The sequence below is a fragment of the Chrysemys picta genome, chromosome 3 (genome assembly GCF_011386835.1).
Source record: "Chrysemys picta bellii isolate R12L10 chromosome 3, ASM1138683v2, whole genome shotgun sequence".
Lineage (NCBI taxonomy): Eukaryota > Metazoa > Chordata > Testudines > Emydidae > Chrysemys > Chrysemys picta.
The window spans coordinates 116,789,674-116,808,560 of record NC_088793.1 but is presented as its reverse complement, the minus strand read 5'-3'; the positions used below and the strand labels follow the sequence as shown (position 1 = coordinate 116,808,560).

The 18,887-nt window shown below is 43.9% G+C and overlaps 1 protein-coding gene across 2 annotated transcripts in view; it reads right to left on the bottom strand.

The window, feature by feature from the left end:
- Window positions 1-14,752, bottom strand: part of OPRM1 (opioid receptor mu 1) — a 35,919-nt gene extending 21,167 nt beyond the window's left edge. Inside the window, exon 1 of one of the 2 annotated variants that reach the window (XM_005301428.4) lies at window positions 13,986-14,752. In XM_005301428.4, coding sequence (XP_005301485.1) covers window positions 13,986-14,290 — 305 coding nt within the window. In that variant the 5' untranslated portion in view covers window positions 14,291-14,752. Of the gene's footprint in view, window positions 1-10,649; window positions 10,933-13,985 lie in introns of those variants that run through there. The other variant, XM_065588847.1, reaches the window with a different exon arrangement.
- Between the last annotated feature and the right edge of the window lie 4,135 nt (window positions 14,753-18,887).

The following is an 18,887-nucleotide window of genomic DNA, read 5'->3' as shown; positions in this document are numbered from 1 at the left end:
CACTTCCCTTTTGTCTAAAAACCCTTTGGTTTGCCCTAAAACAATTCAATTTTTTGACTTGTCAATTTGCCAACAATTTAAAAAAAAAATCAATCTATTTTTAGAATGGCCATCAAACCAAAACAATTCATTTTTTGCCCAGCTCTACTTATTCCATAATTAACTCCAGGGTTTCTTGCCTTTTCCACTAAACCCTCTAGTATCAGCCACTGACATTTTGGGGATCACCCAGACCCCCAAGGGGCTCTGTCACTGGCTTCCCTGTAGCCTTGGGATGCCTGAATGCTGTGCTGCTACGGCTCAGATCCCTGATACTAGTATACTGCAAACAAGCACCAGGTCTCATCCTGGCTTCCACCACCCTGGTTACTCCTTGCAGGGTGACACCAGCAGTATTCCAGCCCACAATCTCCTGAAATCCAGTGTTCCTAACAACTGTATTGTCTCTTCTGATCTGTAACCCTGAAGGCATGAAACCGCCCCTGGTTATCAGCTCACTTCAGTACATGCACACTTCAGTGTGTACAACAGAGACCTGCTTGGGGTAAAAATAAGTAAGATTATGTCATAGAATAGCTACAGATTCAAAGAGGAACTAGTAAGGGAGAGCAAACGCATACAAGTTACACAGAAAAACAAACATAAAAGTGCAACTTCAGCCTTTGCGCTTCCATACTAGATAAATTCCCTTCTCTAACACAAGTCACCTATTGCCTTTAAACAGTTTCTCAGCAAGGCCCCTACCCCGGGCAAGGATCCAGCATTTCAGAGACAGCTTCCCACTTAGAGGCTGCCCCCCTAGTTTCTGGATGAAAAACTCTCCCCCCCCCTTTTCTCTCCTGGCATTGTGACTCATGGTTATTCAGAGAGGGGGGTAATTCCCTCTGGACTTGATAGCTGAATTTGATGTCTCAAAAAGAACAGGAGTACTTGTGGCACCTTAGAGACTAAAATGTATTAGAGCATAAGCTTTTGTGGGCTACAGCCCACTTCTTCGGATGTCTCAGTGTCTTCCCATTAACTTTAATGGGCCAGCATTGCCTTTTCCTGGGCTGGGCGAGGGATGGGTACTTGTTGAAGCTGGTTTCCTGTAAACACCTGGCTTGGGAGGTGCCCCTCCCTGCTGTGAGGTGTAGCTGAAGTTGTACTAGTTAGGAGCAATTTTCTACAGATTCATAATCACAGTATATAACATGGACCTCAGAATGACCATCAAGTTCAGAACATCACAAGCTTTCATAAAAGGCCTTACTCGAGATACTTTTGTAGTACAATAATAAAGTATGCAATCAGTTGGTTCAACTGCTCAATTTGGGGGCAGTTCTCCCCCTGTGCTGTGTGAACCCTGATTGTCACAGCCACGATCAGACAGTACACTGGACTAGATGAATTATTGGTTTGAACGTTGATGGAAATTTTTCCATATGAATCATAGTCAATAAAAATAGAATCATTCTGCATTTAACAGCAAATTACTTCGAGTCCTGGTCTAAATCCTGTCCTTAGGCTCACCAGGGTAAGTTCTGAGTAATCCTTCTGGAGCAAATTAATTTACTACAAATTTCCATTAGTGGAGGTAAGGGCAGAATTTGGTTCAATAATAACTAATTTATTTGTTGAGAACAACAAGTAGCAAAGTGGAGTGACTTTAGCTTTGTAATATATGGGTCAAAACTGGTCATCAGATGTGCATGCAGCTTCTTGGATATAATTTGATCCTTAGCTTTTAAGGAAAATCAGCAAACTCATCACTGAGTTGTATGTGAAGTGATTACAAATGCCTTAAATCACTTAGTATGACATTTGCAAGACAAATAACTTTAGATGATAATGTTGATCTCATGACCACAATTGTTATAATTAACAGAGTTGCAGGACTGTTACACAGTTGCATCTAATGACCAAGCTAAATAAAGCTAATTAGGCAAAGTAAAACATGGGGTACAGCTGTATTGCCCTGAGGTTGGTCTGAGAGGCATTGTGCTTCAGGGACATTCTTCAGAAGCACAGTTCTTCCCAGAGTTCCTGTGTTGCATGGTGGTGGTAATTTGTATAACATTCCTTTTATGAAACACAACATTCTCCACACCCAGTATTTGCTTCCAGGTATGATATCATAACATGTGTTGCACCAAATCATCCAAGGGTGTAGCAGAGGTATCGGATAACCTCACAGGATTAATCTCTAAATGATAACATCAACTTTTGGTCAGTGGCAGTCTGGACTAGACTTAAATGAGACGAAATCTTATGTGGCCCATTACCAATCCCCCAAGGCACCCAATTTATCCTAAATGTGATATTTCAGTGTAAAAAATGTTAATATAGATTTTGATAATGAGGCTGAATAAAGGCAGAGAAAAGAGCATTTGAGTCATGTTCATCCTTTGATCAAATTCTAATAAATAAATACTAAGGTATAAATGCTTTTCATCAATTTGGTTCCCTTGATCTCTAGGGGAAAAAATGGCTTTATAGTCAAACATTTACCAAGCTGTAGAGATTACACAGGCTAAATTTCAACCACAGATGGTATGCAAACATAGACACCTGTCTTTCTGTAAATGTAAAAGACATGGATCAATACACTGATAGCTACGATGGTGTTCAGGTTATTTAATGTGAAATACCAGGTGGTATTTTCTCATAACTGTTCAATAACTTCATAGTAATAATGCTAGCCATATGGACTTTAATGCAACATATAACTGGGATGCATTTTTCATATCACCACTGGGCTAACTACTAATCAGGAACTGTGATGGTTTGAGTACTCAAAACATGCACTATTTTCTTCTCAGTTAAGATATTTTTGATAGAAACAAAAATGACCTTCCAACCCCCCCACACCCAACCCATAATCAAATTACTGTTTACCATTTATCTAACTTCCAAAGTGTGCTCAGCTTCTCTAAGAACACAGAAGTGTCAGGATCCCTGACCCAAAGAGTTTACAATCTAAGGACTTACATTCTACTGTCCTTCCTTATTTTGAGTACCTTGGGGATAATGTAAACAAGTGTAGCTGTCTCTGGACCTAAATAAAGAAGGGTTACGAACAGAGTTAATGACAAACTTAAGAGGGGAAAGTTAGAGGCTAGGGAGAATACTACTACAAAAGTAAGAATCTGTGGTACACACCATGTTATGCTGGCCTCTTACTCCCCAATGTGTATACAAAGTTTAAAAAAAAAGTTTGGATCTAAAATATTTCTAACCAGTCCATGAATATTGATAAAATTTCCTTTACAATAATTGTTGTCTGGTTATTCAACCTATGCCTGGTCCAAACAGTTCCCATCTTAAGCTATGGCTACACTACGGATCTTACAGCAGCATAGTATATAGTCACTCTATCTCGGTGGAAGAGCTCTCCTCCAGCATAATTAAACCAACCCCAATGAGTGGCAGTAGCTATGTCGGCAGGAGACTTTGTCCACACCGGCACTTTTGTCAGTAAAACTTATGTTGATCAGAGGTATGTTTTTTCACTGACGGGCAAAACTTTGCCAACAAAAGTGCTGGTGTTGACAAAATCTTTGTCTATGAATGCCTTAATTCGTAATCCCTTGCTATCTGTCATTTTTGGCCCCTATTCTTCCCTCTGAATAATGACTAAAGCTTTACGTCTTGTCAGAGAAAGAGTTGTCGAGTCTTCTTCCATCACATGCACAGCATTCTCCGTCACCTTCATTGACCTATCTATATCAGAATTCAGTCCAAAACTACCTTTCTTGGGCCCAGTCATCCCACCCCCTTGTGCAAAGCATACAAAGGAATGAAAAGGTATAAAGTGGTATGAAACAAAGGGTAATTCATACCAAATCAGCAGCACTGGCATGCTATCCCTGCACGATGCAATGCCAACAGCACTCAATTCTTGTGCCGCTTCAAGACAGTGAGCAAGTAAAAATTAGTGCTGGAAGAAACATTTTTGACAAAGTGTCATTTTGTCAAAGCTGAAATACTTGAGAAAAACTCTAGTACTCTATAGCCTGCTGATCACTGGTTTGCACTGGCTTGAGAGAGACCCAGGTTCAAGTCCTTGATTCACTGCAGAGTTTGCCATGCCAGATCACTGAGTCAAGGGACTTGAAGCAGGATCTCCCACAGCCCAGCCAGTGCTCTACCCACCAAGCTATAGAGCATGAGAGTTGCTCTCTGTGGTCTGAAGCAGGGCTGGCTCCAGGCACCAGCCCAGCAAGCAGGTGCTTGGGGTGGCCAAGGGGAAGAGGCGGCACGTTGGGCTGTTCCACGGCGGGTCCCTCTTGGAGGGAAGCACCTGCCGCCGAATTCCTGCCGAAGAAGAAAGCGGCTTTTTTTTTTTCCTTGCTGCTTGGGGCAGCAAAAACCCTGGAGCCGGTCCTGGTCTGAAGTAACCAGTGAGCCCGGGACTCAAAACACCTTCCTGACCAGAAAACCTCATGTTTCAATCTGAAAACAGACATTTCAACACAATTCTATTTTTCATGAAAACATTCAAAAGGTTTTGGTTTTGTGCTAGTGCGGAACAAAAATTTTGAAAGCTGCCACAAACTAGAATTGTTGTCCTCCAGACGGCTCTGATAAAATACTATTATAGCCTTAAAGGAAAAGCTTAAGAAAGTCAGTACCCTGGTATGACTACTAAAAAAAACAAACAACTAGGGCTGTCAAACCATTAAAAAAATTAATCGTGATTAATTGCAGTTTTAATTGCACAGTTAAACAATAATAGAATACCAATTTAAATGTATTATAAATATTTTAGATGTTTTTCTACATTTTCAAACATATTGATTTCAATTACAATGCAGAATACAAAGTGTAGAGTGTTCACTTTATATTATTTTTATTACAAATATTTGTACTGTAAAAAAGAGAAACAAATAATAGTGCAATCTACAAGTCAAAGCATTAAGGGACATACGTATGTTTAGCACATTGGGCATGTAAATACCTTGCAACACCAGCTACAATAGTGCCATGCAAGTGCCTGTTCTTATTTACAATGTCACCTGAAAGTGAGAAATGGGCAACATTATCTCCTGTGAATGTAAACAAACTTGTTTGTCTTAGTGATTGGCTGAACAATTGAAATTGTAGGATCTAAAGTTTTAAATTGTTTTGGTTTTGAGTGCAGTTATGTAAAAAAAAAAGTTCTACATTTATACGTTGCACACTGACGATAAAGAGATTGCACTACAGTACTTGTCTCAGGTGAATTGAAATTTGTGAATTTCTTTTGTTTAGATTTTTTACAATGCAAATATTTGTAATAAAAATATAAAGTGAGCACTGTACACTTTGAATTCTGTGATGTAACTGAAATCAATAGATTTGAAAATATAGAACATCCAAAATATTTATAATAAATTTAAATTGGTATTCTATTATTATTTAACAGTGCGATTAAAACTGCGATTAATTGCAATTAATTTTTTAGATTGAATTAATTTGTTTCAGGATAATCACTTGAGTTAACTGTGGTTAATTGACAGCCCTACAAATAATACTACTATAAATAGAAAAAGGGATGTTAGTGTCCCAGACACTGCACATAGTTAAAACTGCAGCACTATTACAACCCCTCCTCCCCCAAAACATTCACGGTGGGATTTGGTTTTAGTGCTCTGCACTTGGAGTGATTGTTAGGTATAATTTCATGAGGTGGGTTGTCCAAATAGATTTGACAGAATTCCATTGCTGATAACACCATTATTAGATCAGGGCCTCTACACTGCAGAAACATGTACATAGCATACAAAAACCCACAGTAGAATGTGCTAATCCACACTCTATAATTTGTACAAAAATGCAGTCTCTTTCCATTACTCTGCAAATGCCTATTATCAAATAGTTACAGTGAGATCACATACTGCCCAGAATTCATTCATTTTACAAATTCTGCTATAGTAGTATAGCCTGGAACATTATCCAGTAATTAACAACAACATACAGTTTAAGTATTTGAATATATAAAGCATATTTTGTGATTCATCACCTTTGCTTTTTTACTGTTTGCTCCTATCGGGCCTGATCCAAACCCCACTGACATCAACTGAAAGACTTCCACTGAATTCTCTGGGCTTTGGATCAGGCCGTTTGCCAATTCCAATAGTTCAGCAGTGGGTCTCTCAGTCATTAATAAATGAATGGGATTCTAATGTACAGCATTCCAAACACCACATTAAATTCTAATCCCTCCCATCCCACAAAATTTGTAAACACTCCCCAAAACACTGTTTCACCACTCAAAAAAGCAATTAAGAAAACCAAGCAAGATAAACCCACTGTTGCCATTAGCAAAGAAAAACACACACACCACATGTCAAAAGCAGAAAGTCTGAAGAAATCAGCAATATTCTCCACAAAATAAGCAAAGAAAAAATTACCCTCACCCAACATTGACACATAACACAAGAAAAAGAAACATTGAGTCCCCTTCTAAAAGCTTTCCTATAAAAAAAATTACACATCAGCATCAAGATTTTCCATCCCTTCTGTACCCCACTCTGAGCCTGGATTGAGGCATAGGCACTTTGGCCCCAGCTCCTGGAGTCCTGTGATTACATGTCTTTCAGTTTAAAAAAAAAAATTTCTAGTCTTCTTGGTTGTGAAGAAAAATTTGAAAATGTACCCGCAGTGCAGCTGATGCAGAGACCCTAAAATTACACTCTGAGAGGGGTGAACCTCACAGTGCATCTCAAGGAGGTGTTAACTTCCAGGTCCCTGCTCTGAGGCACCCTACCAACACCAGTCCAGCAAATCACAGTATGGGTGGCAGGAGCAGAAGAGTGCAGTGTGTCCAACCAACTCACCCAAGCAGATGCACCTCAATTACTGAGCTAAGTACTGGGAGGAACCCCAATGCTGCCACCCTACCTCTTCAGATGAGAGAGATGATCTTGGCTGCTACAAAAGGGGTGCCATAGCATTAGGTTGATTTCTAATGGTGTGGTGTGCTTAGTGCCCTGGATATGCTTAATTTGACCCTCGACCGTCTCTCTGCCTCCCATCATAAGCTCCGAGGGCCCTTTCTCCTCCACCACTGCCCCTCACTGTCCTGCTAAACCCATTTTCCTACTTTACTGCCCCTCATCCAAATCCTGAACAGCCTTTCTTCTGCCTCCTGCTTCTGATCCTTGAGGACTCTTCTTCCTCCTCTTCTCCTGCCCCATGCTAACACAGGATGACCTAGCGAGGGGTCATGGTTACTTACATTACTAGATACCAACCCATGCTGAATCACAATTCCCAGCTTTCACATGGAAAATATTGGTAATAGTTTTGATAAAAAAGTGGGATAAATGTGAAAAATGCCATGGCAAGCAAAATTCTTAGAGAAAGTTAAGGGTTGTGTGTGAAATATTTGGTTTTAAAAAGGGCCATTTTTCAACCATAACTTTTTTTTTTTTTTTTAAATTGACCTGTTTTAGCTGTAACTAACACACGCAGATCAGCCAGGTGCAGTCTGGACTGGCTGTTGCCTGCTGCTCCCCTTCTCCATCTGATCACAAAGGGATGACTCTGAAATATGCCCTGGTAATAGGCTGGGCTCTAACCACCATGTATGGACTGAAAGAACAATACAATTTTCAATTGTTTGAATATATAAAGCATATTTTGTGATTAAAAGTAAAAGTAATGTTATTTTTTGTTCCTACAGAGCCTGATCCAAAACCCACTGAAGCCAACTGAAAGACTTCATTGATTTCACTGGGCTGAATCACAGCTTCTCTTCTCTTTAAATCATTAGTAAAAAAATGTCCTGAGAAATCTGAAGGGAGGAATTTTGTTTTCTATCATTTGGCAAAGACTCCTTTCATCTGGGTGTCCTAAGCTTCTAGGTGCCAGAAGCTGGGAGTGGATGACAGGCAGGGCCGGTGCAACCCATTAGGCAACCGAGGTGGTCGCCCAGGGCGCTACAATTTGGGGGGCGACCACGGCGGTATTTTGGCGGCGGGACCTTCCTCTGCCTCTGTGGGGGTGGCATTTTGGGGTGGGACCTTCCGCCGCCTAGCGTGGCAGAAAAGCTGGCGGCACTCCTGATGACAGGGGATGGATCACTTGATAATTGCCCACTCCTGTTCATTCCCTCTGAAGCACCTGGCATTGGCCGCTGTCTGAAGACAGGATACTGGGCGAGATGGACCGTTGGTCTGACCCAGTATGGCCATTCTTGTATTGTAATTTCACATTCATGGTACTAGGCAAATCATTTACCATCAAGACCAAGGGTACTTCAGTCTTAATTTATGAGAAATGCAGTTAAGGCTCCAATTCTGAGAAGTGTGCAGTGCCTTCAGTTCCCATTGACTTTACTGGGTGTTGTGGGCACTAAGCTCCCCTCAGCACCTTGCAGGATTGAGCTCTGAGGTAAATATTCCATCTTTCCGGACATCCGTGTAGTGTCAAGGATGGTTGACAACATTTGTATTATCTTTCTGGACGTGCTAAAGTCTTAGCCTCAGATCCTCAAAGGTATTTAGGCAGCTACCTCCCATTGAAATCAGTGGAAGTTAGGTGCCTAAAGAGCTTTGAAGATCTGACCCTTAGACCACAATCCTCCTCCCATGCACGTCCATGACAAATCTCCCACTGACATGAATGGGAGCAGGACAGCACCCATAGATTGCTTTGGTAACTGAATTCACTGTGTTACTAATAGCACACTGTATCTATGTGCCACTCAATAGCTAGAAGTCACATTTGTTGTTGCTTAACAATGTTTGCCGACTAAAATGTTAATTTAAGAAGAAAATTATAATTCGCCTTCATAAGCTCTGAGCATGTCTTTTGAAAAGCATTACTGCACCCTATTCATTTTGGAATTAATATTCATATGGAATCCATAAAGAAAATAGCTAATATAACGCCACAATAGTCAAGGAATCAATGGAGGGTGATAAAACCTGAGTTCTATTGTATCACTCAGAAACATAGCAGAGGAGCTGCTTGATCATCACTGACAGAAACAACTCAGAGTTGGCTACACAGGACTTGATTGGACACAGGGCCGGCTCCAGGCACCAGTGTAGCAAGCTGGTGCTTGGGGCGGCACACGGAAGGGGGCGGCACGTCCAGCTCTTTGGCTCCAGGTCCCTCACTCCCTCTCGGCGGGAAGGACCTGTCGCCGAATTGCCGCCGAAGAAGCGGTGGCGGCAGAGTCACAGCGGAAGTGCCGCAGATTGCGATCACGGCTTTTTTTGGGGGGGGGAGGGCTGCTTGGGGCGGCAAAAACCCAGGAGCCGGCCCTGATTGGACAGGATGCAGGTACAGAATGGTGTACATATAAATTCAAGTTAAAAAGTGCTGGAGAATCTGATCCGGCATCAATGAGAATGCTGCTGAATAGCTGGCAAGTCACTCCTCCGTAGTGGCAAAAATTTGGTCAAGGAAAAGAGCAAACAGATAAGCAAAGCACCTAATTTGCAAACTGAGATTCACATTTAGGCCTATGTCTTCCACTCTTTGACTTGTCCTTTTTTAACCCATTGCTCAGGAGAGTAAGGGACCAGATGCACAAGTTGCTTGAGTAGTAGCATGGAGGATTATAGTTAGTCCTGAACATTATGCAAGGACTTGAATGATCAAGGCCCAAAACTCATAATTTTAAAACCCCTTTTCTTAACCTTATCAAACTTCCTGAAAACATGATGTATCCAGGGATGAGATGTGGTGGGCAAAATTTCAGAAAGAACTTTTCTTTTTGGAGGAGCTAGGGGGTAGATATTTGACTACTTCTAATGGAGCTTTCACCTTAACTACGGGGCAACTCCATGTGCTTTCGACCACATTTCCAAAGGAGCTAGGTTTATTGGGAGTTATTGAAGCTCAACACCTCTGAAGATCAACTCATTACTGTTCTTGTTGGGCTTGATCCTCCAAGGTACCCAGGACCAGTTCCTCAAAGGTATTTAGGTGCCTAACTCCCATTGAAATAATAGAATATTCTGGTGCAGATCTCCCTCAATCTCTCCACTTGAAGTTGTTCCATTTTAATTAAATAATTAAATATTAATTGAGTCACAGATAGTTAAAATGACTCTACTGCTTAGTGGTTAAAGCACTGAACTGCAAGGTGGCAGATCCCCATTCAAATCCCTTTTACATATTGGGTAGAGGGGGGGACTTTAAAACCAGGAGTCTCTCCTATTCCACCTGCATACCTAACCACTGGGCTAGTAGTCTCATCCCCTTCATCCCTTGCTGTTTTGTGTGAACTCACCTGAGGAGCCCAATCTGGTAGGCAGCTTTTGAGCATGCCCACTGCATCAAATCCCAGCCTTGCTCCAAACTTAAACTGCCAAACACGTATCTTCCTCTGGTTTGTGAATCACTCTGGGGCTTAGGCAGGAGGTAGGTATTGTGACAAAGTTCCTCCTCTATCTTGGTGGGTTCTGCACTTATTGATGGATTTTCTTGCCTCAGAGATTCACCATGTGGGTTGGGGAACAGCCCAGAGACCTTCCCCTCTGGAAAAACCCACAGTCCAAGTCAATTGGGAGGTTTGGGGGGGAACCCAGGCCCACCCTCTACTCTGGGTTCCAGCCCAGGGCCCTGTGGACTACAGCTGTCTATAGTGCCTCCTGTAACAGCTGCATGACAGCTACAACTCCCTGGGCTACTTCCCCATGGCCTCCTCCAAACACCTTCCTTATTCTCACCAGAGGACCTTTCTCCTGGTGTCTGATAACACATGTGATCCTCAGTCCTCCAGTAGCACACCTCTTGCTCACAGCTCCTCACATTCACACCACAAACTGAAGTGAGCTCCTTTTAAAACCCAGGTGCCCTGATTAGCCTGCCTTAATTGATTCTAGCAGCTTTTTCTTAATTGGCTCCAGGTGTCCTAATTAGCCTGCCTGCCTTAACTGGTTCTAGCAGGTTCCTGATTACTCTAGTGCAGCCCCTGCTCTGGTCACCCAGGGAACAGAAAACTACTCATCCAGTGACCAATATATTTGCCCTCTACCAGACTCCTATACCCCACTGGTCTGGGTCTGTCACAGTACCCAGATACCTAGAATGAGGCAGCAGTGCACATGTCCACAGGCAGGAACACAGGCGCATAGGGAACTTTTACTGCAAAAACATAGGTGCTGTGTGACTTTAGCCACTCATAAGGTTATGTGGCAGCCAAGCAGGAGTTTGGTGAATCTCAATTGGTGCCAAAACCAGGGACTTAGGTGCCTAAGTACCTTTATGGATCCCACCCTTAACCTCTTTGTGCCTCATATCCCCATCTGTAAAATGAAAGTAATAATACTTCCTTTCTCCCACTCTTTGTCTTGTCTATTTAGATTGTAAGTTCTTTGGGGCTGAGACTGTCCCTTAAAATGACTATGTATTATGTCTAGGACACTGAGGCTTCTTGGTGATGCTGTAATACAAATAATAATAAAGGCAAAAATTGTTAAAATGGTACTATCAGTTATTGGATATTTAGCAGGTACAGCTGGCATAACTAAACCACCTCAAACCAGTACTTATTTACAAGCATTCTTACTCTGTTATATTATGCATCTGATTTTCCCCAGTGGAATACATTCAATACATGTATCAAACAAATATGGTCATCATGCCATTTAGAAGTATTTGTACAGCTGGAAAGTTGCCAGGAAATGGCATGTTTTGCTGATTGGATAAAATCACAGAGTGGTATAGAATCTTTCCAGCTATTTCAATTTAAAATCCAGTTCCTAAAGGGTAATTTGAAACAACAGCTCACTGGCCTGGGATAGGACAACTCCAACTGGAACCAATGATGCATATTACTGAATCTCCATTTACATTAACCCTGTCTACCAAGTTGGCTTATTAATTGGTGTGCCATAAATTCACTAGCATGATACTACTGCTCTTAAATATATACTGTGGGTGAGACAAATTTCTACTCTCATCAATATCTCAAATCCTGTACTTTTGCAGTTAAGATTTTCAGTATTGGGAAATATGTCCATTGTGAAGTTTCAGTGGTTGCTGCTGTAATGCAAGCAGTTGCTGTGGGACTGTCTCCATTCTGCCCTTTCAGTTACAATATGGCACTCATCACTAGCAACTACTTTCCATGCTATTCCTGCTAATTGTGCCCTGCTGCACCAATCTGTCAAATTAGTCCCAGATTGACTCAGACATTAAAAAGTTCCCTTCTGCTTGTATTCCCTGGAAAATACAATGTATTTTAAAACAACAAGATTAAACTAGTGAAAAACAACAATTTTAGAAAATAACTATGAATCTGGTTTTGCCTTTGGTAAGGCATCATATTATTTTTATTTATTTAAAACACTAACGGTTTATCACTTCAGGACCACTCAGGATAACAACATATCACCTTGCTTTAATATATAGAATTATTTCTATTTCCTCTTCTCATCACATCATGAAAACCTTTAAAAATTACATTAAAATTAATGCAAGAAAGGTGTTGTTTCTCACAAGAATATGTATTCTAAATGAAACCCCAATTTCCTACAGCAATTCCATCTATTGCAATCATTGCTTTCAATAGATGGTGCTGTTTTCTAAGAGAAAGTTATTGTAATCTGATTTCTCCTAAATGTTAGACAAATGTAAGGAGCAAATTTCATTCCTCTCTTACTTTCCTTGTATTAAGAAATCTGATTTGCAAGTGTAGAGGACTCAGTCATGAAGCAACTGCAACTTATTTTAAAAAACCCTTTAAATCTTAAATGGCTCCTTTGAATAACAGTTGTCCCACTAGTAAATATATTTATCTGGAATTTGGAATATCTGTGAGAAAGCTAAGAAAGATTGCAACAACACCGAAAAAGAAGTAATTAGTTTTAATGGGCCCGATCCTTTCCTTAGTAGAGGTCAGTGGGAATTTTGCCATTAATTTTAAGGGGGAGACTACAGAGCCCCAGGAAGAAAGGTAGGTGTGTGTGTGTGTGTGTGTGTGTGTGTGTGTGTGTGTGTGTGTGTAAAAGGTTAGGTGTTATAATATTCACGTGTGTGTAGTGTTAAAGAATCATAGTTTTAATCCGTCTGTCTCCTTAGCTAGTATGCTAGAGTTCCGTGTGAAAGCACATCACAAATGTTCTGAGCAAATGCATTTATCTCCACTTATTTGTGAGCATTTGTTCTGGACTCTCAGGTAGTGATTGTCAGATTATAAATAACACAGCCATGAAGATTATAAATTGCCACCTAAACAAGTAGCCCTCACTTTTGCCTCTGTGGCGCGTTGTGTTAGTTTCTTTCTCTCTAATTTATTATTATTCGTTTAGTCAGCTCACCTCTGACCCTTGCTGAAATTTCCTTCATCAGGCAGAAAGGTCCGTTGCCTTTCTCTGATCTGATCTTTGTGAAATATTTTTCTCTCACTACCAGATCTAGCGTGCAATTTTTCCCCAGCACCTCTTCAGTTTACCCCTAGCAGAGGCAACATGCCTCCCATAGGGTATTTTAGCAATACATTAATATCGTCTGCGATTAGTCACAAAGCAGAAAGAGGAAAACGGAGAGGTCTGTCTAAAAGATCCTCCAGTCCCGTGTCTCTGAAGCAGGAAGAGGCAACTTGCAAGAATCTCAGACCCTCTCCAGGTGGCCAGCACAACCGGGGCGGGAGAGACAGAGCTTGGTGTGGAAAGTATCTCCAAGCAGGACCCTACTTTCAGCCGAGCAATTCAAGGATGATTCCCCCGCCCCCCTTCCAGCCAGCCTCATCAAGGCAAAGACATCCTGTCCCCTCTCTCCCCACCCCGGTGTCAAGCAACCGCACTGTCCGGCGCCATGTAGCTGCTCCCGGGTTGCGAGCGGTGCCGAGGAAAGTGACGAATAAGAAAAATTTCAGGGTAGCGGCCGTGTTAGTCTCTAAGGTGCCACAAGTACTCCTGGTTTTTTTGAGAATAAGAAAAGGAGTTTGGTGCTTTATACCCTCCCTGGTCTCTCTCCCTCCGGCCCCCAGCCTCCGTGCGTGAACACAGCTCCCCCTGGCCCCGGGGCAGCCTCCTTCTGCCCCCTGCCCAGCCCCTTACCTGATGATGACATACATGACCAAGAAGTTTCCAAAGAGCCCCACCACGCACACGACGGAGTAGAGAGCCATGATGGTGATGGCTGTGATCATGGAGGGGCTGACCCCGCTCGCCGGGCACGGGCTGCCGCTGCCTCCCCCCTGGCTGCTGTTGGTGCCGCTGCAGGGGTCGGACTGGTTCCAGCCGGGCACCTCCGGGCGCCCGGACAGGTTGCCCCAGACGCCCGGCGGCAGGGGAGGGCAGCCGGCGGAGGGAGGCGCGAAGGGGCCGCAGGCGCTGGAGTTGGCGGGGAAGGAGCTGTCCATGGTGCTAGGCGGAGGAGCGCGCAGAGCAGCAGGTAAACCGCGGGGCGGGCAGCGGGCGGGCTCAGCGGCGTCCCTCGCAGGCCGCCTCCAGGGGGAGAGGGAGCGACCCCAGCCTGCAGCCAGCGAGGCGCACCGGGCGGCGGGGAGCGGCGAACTGACACATGCACAGCGCGCCTCGCAGAGCCTGACACGCGATTGTCTTCGGCTGGAAGCTGCCACCTCAGCCCCCCCGCGGAGCACCGGGAGCTGCAGGGAAGGGGCGGGGAGGGGGCGCCGGGGAGCAGGCGGCTGGCTGGCTGGCGAGGGAGAGCGGGTTCTTGCGCAAAAGAAACGCCAAAGCTTCGCTCGCTCGCCCGCCAGATGCGCGCGCCCGCACGTGCGCTCCCACAGCTGGATGGGCGGCACGCGTGTGTGCTGGCTGGACAAGAGCGGAGAGGCGGAGCCTGCGGCTGGGGGGGAAGGAAAAGGGGGAGGGACGCGAGTCGCCTTTTCTCTCTTGGCGTTTGTTCTTTTTAACGAACTTGTACAAGAAGGACATGTGACCCGGCTACTGTGTCCCAGCCTCCCAAGATTGGGTGACTATCAACTCTCCCCACCCATCTTGTACAGCCCACGGGCAGAGGAAACGGGGGATGAGGAGGGGGAGGCTGAACTCCCGTCTTACAAATCCCCTTTGCCTTCGTTACCTCCAGCTTTGTTCTGCTCACTCCTTCTTCCTCACCGAGGGGAGGAGGGACAGAAGGGCAGCTCCTAGGACAAACCACACAGCTATCTTTCCCAAATGCAGTATATTCTTTTGGATCCAGCCACTGGCAGCAATGGCACTTATGATAAAGTCATTTCCAATCTGTCCTTCCCCAGGAGCTGGTACCTGCTCCTGTCTTGAGCACAAGAAAGCACCAGCATCAATAGAGAAAATGTGACCTGAAGCTAGGGATTCAACAGGCTGAGCTTATAAGGTGTGTAAAATGCAATTGATTAACATAATGAGTCAGGGGATGTTAATGCGGGGTTACCCTCTTATTAGATAGTTTCAGTGGGAGTTTGCTGTATCTAGTAAAATGTGATTTACCATATGGTAACTGGTTGTGAAATGATAGGCAAACAGACTTGTGTTCTGCTTTTCACGAAGCCTAAGGATTGTGACCAGAGAAACTTCTGCTTGATCAATTTAATGATAATTTTATCAAGGTGTGGCGATTTTACAAGATTTGCTAACATTACAAGGAAGGAACCTAAAGACACCACATTCGAAGGATGTGGGCATGTATTTTATTTACACACTGCTTGTTTGGACAGGTTGGCATTTTTAAGTGGAACATTCATTCCAAAGCTGCACTGAGATATTCTTGTGTATTTCCAGAAGCAGCCTGCCTGCTCAGCATTTCTTGGACCAAATTCTTTTGCTGTCACATTCCTGAAGTCAAAGGGGCTCCACTGCAAGTGAGAGAAAAAAGTTAACTCCCAGTGAACAGGAAGCAGGAAACATAGCTAGCAGTGTGACTGCTCCATATTCTGCATTACATTGCTCAGGCCTAGCTCAGCCACTGCTCAGCATCAATGCACTTCCTGCCTGCAGAGCAGGGAAAAGTGGGTGTGTCTATGGTGACCAGATAGCAATTGTGAAAAATCAGGATGGGGGACTGTGTGGGAGTAATAGGGTCCTATATAAGAACAAAGCCCCTAATATTGGTACATCTGGTCATCCTAGATGTGTCAGAGTTGCATAGGCGTGTGTAAGGCTGTGGTGCCATTGGGGGAGGGGGAGGAATACTTCCCCCTGAGTTTCCGTACAGGAAGTGTGCGAGCTCCCAGATGGAGGTTTTAACTACAGCACAGCATTAGTGTGAAATGTGAATTCTGTGGAGGAGATGTGCCCCTGGGGCAGGGAGTCAGTATTTTGTTTACAAACAGAAGCAGGGTGATTAAGATAAGAAAGGGATGGTGATTAAATTAAGGATCTGGAAGTTTAGCCTGTAAAACAGGAATCCCTCTGTGGAGGTGGAGGTGGAGGGGAAGGGGGGGTTCTTTTAGAGGGAACACAAGGGTCTCAGAAAAAATACAGCCAGGCAACTCTGAGCCAAGGTTACATTGAGAAAAGGGAGAGATTTGGGAGTGTAGCCTGAAAAGGGGCCAAAACCAAGAGAATTCCACATTTTAAATGTGGCTCAGATATTTAAGTATGAAAGGTATAGTTATTAAGCACATGTTAATATATGTGAGTGGAGGCACTGATGGCAATAGAAGTTTTACTGGATTAAGGACTAGACGATTTGACCCTCCAACTTTCTTTCAGATGGAAGAGCTGCCCAGAGCTTCTGTGCCTGTTTATTTTCCTTTCCTGCCTGCAGTGGCCCTGATATACTTCAAAAGTCTCAATTTTTTTCTCAACTTTAAAATATGGAATTCTCTTGGGTTTTGATTTTAAATATTCTCCTGTGAGAACTGCAACTCAATCACTGTAGTGTTGTGTTTAAGAGCCCTCTGGAAAGTAACTAGCCTTTAAACAGAAGTGAAAGCAGTGTTGCCAACTTTCATGATTTTGTCATGAGTCTCATGATAATTATTTCAGAGGGGTAGCCGTGTTAGTCTATATCAGTAAAAACAATGAGGAGTCCTTGTGGCACCTTAGAGACTAACAGATTTATTAGGGCATAAGGTTTCATGGGGTATAACTCACTTCATTACATGCATGGAGTGGAAAATACAGGAAGCAGGTATAAATATACAGCACATGAAAAGATGGGAGTTGCCTTGCCAAGTGGGGGGTTAGTGCTAACGAGGACAATTCAATTAGGGTGGATGTTGCCCATTCCCAACAGTTGACAAGAAGTGGTAATATCAACAGAAGGAAAATTATTTTTTGTAGTGATCCAACCACTCCAAGTCTTTATTCAGGCCTAGCTACACTATGCTACAGGCTGAGTCACTTCAAAAAATAATTTTCCCTCTGTTGATATTACCACTTCTTGTCAACTGTTGGGAATGGGCCTCATCCACCCTAATTGAATTGGTCTTTTGCACTGACCCCCCACTTGGTAAGGCAACTCCCATCTTTTCATGTGCTGTATATTTATACCTGCTTCCTGTATTTTTCACTCTATGCATCTAATGAAGTGGGTTATATCTCACAAAAGCTTATGCCCAAATTAAGGGTATGTCTACACTACAGGATTAATCCGAATTTACAGAACTCGATTTTTGGCAACTGATTGTATAAAGTCGAGTGTATTCGGCCACACTAAGCACCTTAATTCGGTGGTGTGCGTCCATGTACCGAGGCTAGCGTCGACTTCCGGAGCGTTGCACTGTGGGTAGCTATCCCATAGCTATCCCATAGTTCTGGCAGTCTCCTCCGCCCATTAGAATTCTGGGTTGACATCCCAACGCATGATGGGGCCAAAAACATTGTCGCGGGTGGTTCTGGGTACATCCTCACCCTCCCTCTGGGAAAGCAATAGCAGACAACCTTTTTGCGCCTTTTTCGTGGGTGAACAGTGCAGACACCATACCATGGCAAGCATGGAGCCCGCTCAGCTCAAGACAGTAGTCATGAACATTGTAAACACCTCACGCGTTATCGTGCAGTTTATGCTGAACCAGAACCTGCAAAACCAGGCGAGGAGGAGTAGGCTATGGCAGCGAGTGTGATGAGGACATGGACATGGAATTCTATCAAACCGCAGGCCCCGGCGCTTTGGAGATCATGCTGTTAATGGGGCAGGTTATAGCTGTGGAACGCTGATTCTGGGCCCAGGAAACAAGCACAGACTGGTGGGACCACATCGTGTTGCAGGTGTGGGACGATTCCCAGTGGCTGCAAAACTTTCGCATGCGTAAGGGCACTTTCATGGAACTTTGTGACTTGCTTTCCCCTGCCCTGAAGCGCCAGAATACCAAGATGAGAGCAGCCCTCACAGTTGAGAAGCGAGTGGCGATAGCCCTGTGGAAGCTTGCAATGCCAGACAACTACCGGTCAGTCGGGAATCAATTTGGAGTGGGCAAATCTACTGTGGAGGCTGCTGTGATGCAAGTAGCCAAAACAATCACTGAGCTGCTGCTACCAAAGGTAGTGACTATGGGAAATGTGCAGATCATAGTGGATGGCTTTGCTGCAATGGGATTCCCTAACTGTCTTGGGGCGATAGATGGAACCCATATCCCTATCTTGGCACCAGAGCACCAGGGTAGCCAGTACATAAACCGCAAGGGGTACTTTTCAATGGTGCTGCAAGGACTGGTGGATCACAAGGGACGTTTCAACAACATCAACGTGGGCTGGCCGGGAAGGGTTCATGACGCTCGTGTCTTCAGGAACACTAATCTGTTTAAACGGCTGCAGCAAGGGATTTACTTCCCAGACCAGAAAATAACCGTTGGGGATGTTGAAATGCTTATAGTTATCCTTGAGGACCCAGCCTACCCCTTAATGCCGTGGCTCATGAAGCCATACACAGGCAGCCTGGACAGTAGTCAGGACCTGTTCAACTACAGGCTGAGCAAGTGCAGAATGGTGGTAGAATGTGCATCTGGAAGTTTAAAGTGTCGCTGGCACACGTCACTGACTCGCTCAGACCTCAGTCAAACCAATATTCCC